Source organism: Triticum dicoccoides, chromosome 2B, assembly GCF_002162155.2.
Source record: "Triticum dicoccoides isolate Atlit2015 ecotype Zavitan chromosome 2B, WEW_v2.0, whole genome shotgun sequence".
Taxonomy (NCBI): domain Eukaryota; kingdom Viridiplantae; phylum Streptophyta; class Magnoliopsida; order Poales; family Poaceae; genus Triticum; species Triticum dicoccoides.
The window spans coordinates 71,806,649-71,815,762 of NC_041383.1; the positions used below are offsets into that span (position 1 = coordinate 71,806,649).

The 9,114-nt window shown below is 47.4% G+C and overlaps 1 protein-coding gene across 1 annotated transcript; it reads left to right on the plus strand.

Moving 5' to 3' along the window:
* Positions 1–1,845: 1,845 nt before the first annotated feature.
* On the plus strand, positions 1,846–5,000 carry LOC119362207. Its single transcript, XM_037627406.1, has 4 exons — positions 1,846–3,250; positions 3,374–3,464; positions 3,553–3,670; positions 4,616–5,000. Exons 1-4 carry the CDS (start codon positions 1,920–1,922, stop codon positions 4,717–4,719), a joined length of 1,644 nt encoding a protein of 547 aa, XP_037483303.1. The 5' UTR covers positions 1,846–1,919; the 3' UTR covers positions 4,720–5,000.
* Positions 5,001–9,114: the final 4,114 nt, after the last annotated feature.

The window sequence follows — 9,114 nt, forward strand, 5'->3', positions numbered from 1 at the left end:
ATGGAATCATTAGGGGGATATTACTATAGCTTGACACTCGGGGCGTTACAAACAGCCAAGGAGGAGGATGACCGGTGAGGTGCGCCGTCTGGGTTGGGCCGGCTGGTCCGAGTGAGCCAAGGCCCAGGGAAACAGGGGAGGGGCCCTTTTCTTTCTTTTATTATAGCCATATCCTTTTTTTGGTGCCACTGTTTTCTTTTATTTTGGGGCACTAAGCCACTTTACAAAAAGTTGGTCCACCCCCAATATTTAAGAAGTGAATACTTGTCACATGATCAATATTTTAGTTTTTTTTGTTTGTGAACGTTTGGACTTCACTTAGATTTGAATTGGAATTTGACCGGAATTTAAAAGGAGATAGAAGTAAAGATGATCATGCACTGTTTAACAAAAATAAGTAGCTTAATCACAGAGGGTTACTGTAGCATGACACTAGGGGTGTTACAAGCATCTTGGGGATTAACTGGTAGAGCGTTAAAACGCCAACTCTTATTTGGGTCAAAACCTTCTCTTCCCCTGCCACATCCACACCCTGTTCCAACAACTCCACGCCCCCCCCCCCCAAATTTCCTGTACCACATCCTAGTGAAGTTCTCTGCCTTATCGCATCCGCCAGAACAAAATCGCCCCATTCAAAGGTTGTTTCATCATGTTCGCCATCACTGCATTCCTCGTACCAATGTCCTAGCTCCCCACAATTGTAGCAAAAGGTAGGCAACTTCTCATATTTAACACGATAGAGAGTTCACTCTCCTCCAATCGTGCATGTTACAAAGCGTTTAATCTTTGCTGCAACATCAATCTTCAACCTAACTTGAACAAACTCGCCAAAGAAACCAGCTGGCAATGTAAGTCAAACTTCCACCACCTCTCCTAATCGGGAGACCATTCCTCTCACAGCCGGGTCAATGGGAAAAATGTTCAGTGCCCAAACCGCTAGTCTATCCAACTTCACAACATCCGGATTCTTGAAGCCATCATACTCCTCTAGGATCACAACCTGATCACAAAAGAGCCATGACCCGTCATGCATCACCTTGTTCTAGTCCGCAAAACAACCAAATTGTGATGTGAATAAATTTTATTTGATCCTTCTCCATACAACAAGTTTTGCCGGATTCCATGCTGATCGCATGTCCCCGTACAGGGCGCCTGGACTGAAGGTCTTTGGGGTATGGACCCTTGCAATGGCAAGCCACTTTGCTGGCTAAACTCTATCTGGCAACTCATCTTCCCACACGAAATCATCCTCCTCCTCTTGTAGGTTCAGACGCGCGAGAGGCAAGAGCTCCTCCGTGCTTTCCCTCTTCTTGCCCCCTCACCCTTGTGATCCAGAGTACTCGCCCGCCATGTCGACCTAGATCAATCACCCGAAGAGAAAACCTAGCCGCCAGTCAAGACGAACATGTTTTACCAGAATCCAAGGCCGGGTAGGATCGCAAGGATCCCCCATCATTAACCCGAAAAACTGGCAAGACAGAGAACATACTCCGGCGATGGTCAGATTAGATTCACGACGAGTCGTTGGAAGACGGAGAAACCCTAGCGGAGCGTTAGGGGAGAGAAACTTCTCACGCAGGATCGCTCTGATAAGATTCCACCTTAAATTCATGCTAGAAGTGGAAGATTGTCCAGTTTAAATAATTACTACCTTTTTTTCAAGCAAAGCAAGATTCTTTTTACGTTTTTTTTTCTGGAGTAAACAGTTTTTTTTACGTGAACGGGGATAGGCCGGCTGCCACGGCCCAGGCCCAGGAAGGAAGACAAATCGAACGCAGACTCCCCGCACGCTGCTGTCTCTACAAAAGGAAATCGCTTGCCGTACTGGTAACCCTAATTCCCAAATCCTCGCCGCCACCCCCCTCCCACCACACCCCAGGTAACCCTAGTTCCCAAATCCTTCTTGGATCCAGCCAGCCATGGCGGGATCTTTGATGTCCGGCTCCTTCGACCCCCCCGCCGACGATCCCGCTGGCGCCAACCCCTCCCGCTACCCCTTGCGGGTCCTCCTCGACAGCACAGCCTACTTCGCCAACCGCGACAACGCCACCACCGTGAAGGGCACGACGAGCGCGGGCCACGAATTCAAGGTGACCTTCTGCCTCGCTGACCCGCCTGCCGTCTCTTACTTCTGCGTCCACTTTACCGGAGTCAGCATACAAGAGCTTTGCACCACGGAGCCCCGCGTCGTCTCCTCCACCTATGACCTCGCCCTCCTCTGCTTCCCCATCAGAACCGCCCTCGAGTACTTTGTCTACAAGGCTGCATCCGGCGGCAAGAGCATCATCCAAAGGGTCCCTCCTTATCCAGCATACAAGCACCAGTGGCTCTCGGCAGTCGTGCCACGCGAGGGCGACAATTTCTTGGTCGCTGATCTTTCCCCGGGTGGGGACTCTGGGCACTACATCCTGCATATCTTCTCGTCGGAGACGAAAGAGTGGAGCACAAAACACCTACAGCTGCAGGCGCCCTCTGATGTCCTGTCACGGGACCTGCCAAGCCAAACCGACAAGGTGATCTCTCTCGGAGTAAGCACTGTTGGATGGGTCGATCTCTGGCGCGGCATCGTTGTGTGTGATGTGCTCCAGAAGGATCCTGTTCTCCGATTCCTCCCGCTGCCCAAGGCCAATTTGCACTCTGAAAGCCAATCATCAATGCGGGATGTCACCGGCTTCCCCAATGGTTTCATCAACTTCATTGAGATCGAAAATTGTTTCAGATGGGGTAAGTTTATCCAGCTGAGGAGTTTCAAGACTACTGCGTTTCTTGACTTCCTAGATACCATCCTTGATACCGAGCTCCTCCAGCATCATGAAATGGACTCTCTGTATAATGAAATTAAAACTGTACCTGATGGCTGGAAGATCCGAACATGCTTTAGGAGCATTTATTGGGACCATTGGAGAAAGGGGCACACTGTCCATGTTGATGACATAACAGCCGACCCACATCATGCTATGATGCTACCTCACTTGTGGGATAGTAGAACTCATACATGCAGATTGAATAGACTGAAGACTACACCAGGCTACCCGACCTTCAGCATTTATGGTATTGATTTTGTCTACCTCATGTCTGAAGTGGGTGATAACAAGAAGCCATGGATGCTTGGTGTAGATATTGAAAAGAAGTCTCTGGATGTTATCAAACCATATTGTGCCTCCAGAGCCCCTTGTTCCGATCAGACCTTCAAGAACACCTTCATTTCCTGTGCATTCTCTGCATTTCTGAATGCTGCTCCAAGTCCAAGGCATGGTTTTTGTTTTGCTCTGTTTTCTATTCTGTTAACTTCCATGCAAACTGAAAATATTTGCCAAACTAATAATCTTATTTTGCCCCATGCACCTGACATTCTCCTCTTATTTTGCTTAAGGCCATATGATGAGGAAGGTTCAGCAGAGTCTGCTCACAGAGGTGCAATGGATGATCATCTTCCGTCGGGCAATACTGTTCCAAAAGATGTGGTAGGCTTGCTGTAATCATCTTGCTACTATTATAGATGTGTTCATTTTACCATCTCCTTCAATAAGATGTATGTAAACCCTTCTACAGCAAACCCAGCAAAACACGTCGAATGGGGATGACTCTGGCAAGTATCATCCGCCAACCCCACTCCAGCCATCCAGTTTGACACAAACTGGGCAGCCCTCGTCATCTTCAACTTCATTAGGTAAAAACATTGTGAGCGCTTATAATATGGTGCTGTTCTTTTATCCTAGTTCTTTTTGACTCAAGATATTTAACTCTAAAATGTTAGAAATTATTGAACATTAACATTTGATATCATGATTTAAAAAAAAATGTGTGAAAGACTTGGGTCACCATGTTGCCTTTCTTGCTGTTTATGGAAGCAAATGTAGGTTTAGTTTCATGTTCTTGCATGTCTATGTGAGGTTTGTATTTAAAGGAACTGAATTGGATAATTAATTAATCATTATTTGTAATTCAGAGGCCGTATTAAAGTTGCTACCCTGTTAACAAGAGAAACCGTTGCATGAGCTAAAGAAACATCTTTTAGGCCTCCCAGAATTTCATTCAACTTATAAGTTTTGTGTTGGCGTTTGTCCCAAAAAGGGAAAATATATCTTGAATTGGAGAATACAGCCTCGCAATTGCAAATTAGCCAGTCCAGTAAAGCTCAGGGCAAAACCTAGCTGTGGTCAATGAGTAGGCATACTAGCTGATGAGCTGATGTTTTTAAAATTCGACTTGGGAAGAGATTGTATGGGGTGACTGATGATGGGAATCTTGGTTTCTTGGTGTGAGTGACCCAGTGTTATGTGATATATTGCACTTTTTGAGCATTCCCTGGTTTGTTGTGGATGTTTTGCCCCCACTGTATTTTGTATTAACAGGTGACTTTTGGGAGCTGTGCTTGTTTGCTTTAACTAGTTAATTGTCTGAAAATGTTTGTTGGGTGCTTGAGTTTCAGAATTCATAGGCAGCACTGCAATAAATTTGTAAAAATGTTTCGAACAATTTTGCTGGAATTGTTCAAGTACAGCTTTCTTCTCTTGATGAAAGCACTCCATGCATTAAATAACATGATTTTATTTTTATTTATATATATTAATACAACTTAATCATGTTGTTTATGCCTGTTGGATGGATCCAGATGACTTCCGAAGGATGCCTTATCTATGCCTCCATTGCCAGGCCAACCTCCCTTTGGCTGACCAGTACACAATAGCCGACAATAGCCGTTTGCGCCGTGAATGACTTAGACGGCTGTCCTTGACCATGGCCAACAGCACCACAGGAAGCCATTTTCATCTCTTGCAAATCGTGGGCAGGTGGAATATCATGGTTGATGTCCTGGAGTGTCAACAAAGTGCATGCTCTTGCATCTCGATGCTGTGCAGCCATGTCCACATACTGCTACCACCGTCTGTTGTCATATCATGGATGATGCTTTAAAACATTTGAATGGATACTTCAATGTATATAGGTGATGTTATGGACCTTATTTGCCTTGTGGGTGTTTGGTTGCTCCAACGTCATGATTTCTGCTTTGTTGAAGACTTTTAATTTTGACGTTGGTAGACCAGTCAACCAGCCATTGATCGCAGTGCACGTAGCCGCCCCTGTTACCGGGTTGCAACCACCTAGACCTGTTAGCTCTATTCAGTTACGGATTGAAAAGCACGTCGTTGATAAACCTACCCGATCCGATTTTATCTGGTTACCATCTGCAGCCGCCTAAAGCACCGGCCCGCGCTTCTCCCTGTTGGTCACACCGGCTATGTTCTAGCACGCCCAGCCGGAACTTTGCATTGCTGGCGGCGCATCGATTGGCGGCGCATCGATTGTCACACTGCTGACAACAGTGAACGGCGGCTCGAGGGTGTTGGCTCTATGGTGGAGATGATGTGCGGCTCGAGGGGCCAGTTCTAATCATTTGGTTAATTTTTCCATGCAACCAAAATGCCCATTCACTCAAAGGCTCAAAGGGCCTCTTTTTTCTTGAAAATATCAGGTATGTAAGGATTCAATGGAAGTATAAAGCATCTCAAACATAATAAAAATTACATTGAGATCCATGGATAACTGAACAACCATTGCCGTTGTCGATGCTCTCATCCTGAAGCCGGCCTGACCTTATCGATGACAGCTGGGAAGTCTTTCTGCATGTGCCCTAAGGACCAGCGTTAGGGAGCCACATTTGTCGCCATTGAATCCTTGAATCGTTATGAAGAACCTAACATCAAATCTCGCCGTTGCATACGCACGACAAGAAGCCTTAACCTCACCGCTCCAAGGAGCTGGTAGGAATCTACGCCGGTGCTTCGTCTAATCCATCCCGATGAACGAACGAACGTGATGAGAATCGGAGCCCCGAAGACCGGCTCGAAGAAGAAGCGCCGCCCTTGCGAGAACAAAAACCCTACCTATCTAAGCCGAGACACCAGGAATACCCTTACCGTCATCGGCCACCGGAGCGGCAAGCGGAGGGGAGGCGAATTCGCGGACTCGCCGACGAAGATCGAAGGGAAGAGGACTTCCCCTAGTTGTCTTGTGAGAGGGGAAAGAAAACCAAAAAGGCCAATTATAACCAAGTATTATGTGGGTAACTGCGTATTGTAGATCGCAAGATAGAAACATAAGATTAGCTAACGGTACTTATAGTAGCGAAAAAACTCCATTTTACTACCCTGAATAAAGTGGGTGGTTCACTTTACCCCCTGATTTATTTTTCGGTTCCTATAACCTCCTAAACAATCTCATACCGGACAAAAAAGCACCCTAGGTGGTTTACCCAGACCAGATGATGACGTGACACAGTCAAAGGTGGTATTTGACCTGCAGGTGGGTCCCACTCGTCAGTTTTTCTAAAAACAAAGAAATAGAAAAAATAAAAAAGGGGTGGCCCCCTACTGCAGTAGCAGCCGGCCACAGCGGCGGCAGCCGGTGTGCGTGTAGCCGGCAGGCGGCCGTGGCGGGCGGAGCCGGCGCGCGCGAGCGGGAGAGGCCGAGCGCGGCCAGGCGCAGCGACGGGTTCGCGCGCACGAGGGCAGAGCGGCACGGACCGGCTTGGGCGCGGACTGGGCTGCGCCCGCGAGGGCAGAGCATGCGTGGTCGGAGCCGGCGAGCGGAGCCGGTGTGCATCGAGCGGGGGAGGCTGGACGTGGCCAGGCTCAGCGATGGGTTCGTGCGCGCGATGGTAGAGCGACACGGACCGGCTTGGGCGCGGACAGGGCCACGCGCGCGAGGGCAGAGCGGGGGCGGTCGGAGCCGGCGGGCGGCCGGGGACGACGGCACGAGCAACCCACGAGGGCGACTGGGGTCCACATCGCAAGCTCGAGGAGGAGGCGGGGCTGCACAGGCCATGGCCGGAGCGGCGACGGGGCGGACGGCGCCCGAGCCAACGCCGCAGAGGAGTGAGGCGAGGCCGAGCAGGGTGCTCACCGAGAGCGCCACGACGAATGGCGGGGCGGCGTAGCCGCGGGAGGAGGCGGGCCAACGCTGGGTGCAGCAGGTGGCGACGCGGCTCGTCGGCGGGGTCGCGCTGGAGCCGTAAGGAAGCGCGAGGGGGGGCGACGGGGATGCCCACGCCCGACCTGACAAGGGAGGCCCACGGAGGTTAAAACCACCGTTGATTAGTGCCACATCAGCAGCGAGTGGACACAAACCAGCCAGGGGGGTGTTTTGTCTGATTTTGGTTTGTTTGGGGGGTAGAAGGAGCCAAAAAATAGATCAGAGGGTAAAGTGAACCACCCACTTTATTCAGGTTAGTAAAATGGACTTTTTTCTATAATAGCACTTAGTATTACGTACACCATGCTCTTTAATTTTTAATGCCCTGCAATCAATTGAAGTTTTCAATTTGAAATTGGCTCACTTGATTCATTATGCTCCCTAATTTTGAAGCTCTTCCATTTTGTTGAGATACTAGCAATATCTGCGCGGCGACACGCCGCGCCTTGCTGAAACATTGTATCAAAATCCTGGATGCGATGATGAAAAAGCATATGTGCTATGTCGTTGACTAATTGGTTGATTATTATTTGTTTGTTTTATTTTTTTGCATTATTTTGTATGTATGAATATCAAGTTGCTTTGAGAAAAAGCTTTACTGCATGAGTGTGGCGTTTCGGTGCCCAGGCTCATCTGCACCCGTTCAGGAGAGAAATCACAAAATTTAAAAAAAAATCAAAAATATTCCAATCTTTTTTTGCATGGTAGACAATTTATCACGTGAGGTCCGCTCAAAATTTTAGCTTATTTGAACTTCTGAGAAGCTCTCGGCAAAAAAGACAAATCGGAACAATGCATGAACAGTAAACATTTTACACACCTCGAATTTGTCTTTTTTGCCGAGAGCTTCTTAGATGTTCAAATGATTTGAAAATTGGAACGTACCTCGCGCATCAAATTATCTACCACGCACAAAAATTTGGAATTTTTTGAATTTTTCTAATATTTATTTTGATTTTTTTTGTAAGGGTGGGTGCAGGTGAGCCTGGGCTCAGAAGTGGATTACCGTTACTGCATGAATTAGTCGATACATTTTTCAAAAAGGAGATTTGATATTGCATGCTAAACTTGAATCCCGTGTGCTCTTTGGTAATTCATATAATCATTGTAGGCACACCTGTTGGATTGGTGCCCACTACTAGAAAAAGGCCCATTTGTCCCGATTCATAAGGCCCATTTTTCCCGGTTCGGGAACCGGGACTAAAGGGTCGGTACTAAAGCCTAATACCTTTAGTCCCGGTTCGCCTATGAACCGGGATAGATGGGGCTCCACGTGGCTGCTGCGGCTTGTCCAGGCAGGAGGGCCTTTTGTCCCGGTTGGTAGCACCAATCAGGACCAAAAGGCATCCACGCGTCAGCAGTTCAGGGAATAGGTTTTTTGTTTTTTTGGAAGGGGGGTTGGGTTGGGGGTTTTGTAGGGTCGACGCTACATACTATACGTATAGAGATGACTCGACACGCTAGCTAGTAAGCAAATGAACGAAACCATTAACTACATAAGATCGTCATGAACATATACAGAGAGAAGTGATCGACCTCTCCTTCTCCGAGAGATTGGTCGAACAACAAGTTTCTGTATATCTATCCGACGCTACTGGCTACATATATACAATATAAGATCTCTTACAATCCCCTAACATCTGAACTCAAATTCCACATGGTATTCTCCGTCTTTATCGATGACGTGGTCAAGAAAGAATCCCACCAATTCCTTTTGAATTGTTCGTATGCGATCTTTTGGTAGGAGTTCATCCCGCATCTAATTTGAAGAAGGAGGTTAATACATATATATATGAATGAAACTCAACACAAATGATGGTAATAAAATAAAATTGTGAATATTATTGCTTATGCACTTCATATTGTTTTCTAGAGTAGCCCCGCTCACAGGTCGTGTGGCGGGTGAACTCACAAATGTAGTATCCACAATAATTATTCCCGGGTTCCTGCCACAACCACTTTACAAGAAATAGAGGTTAATCAAACTGATAAGCAAGCATGCTAAATGGTATTGATGAAACTAACTAGAATCACTGGGAGATGCGCGAAACTAGCCAGTAGTACTTACTTTCGGGTGTGTAAATTGCAGCTCCCCCGGCAGTCTCGGAGCTTGTGCAGTGAACTTTTTCCAAACCCTGC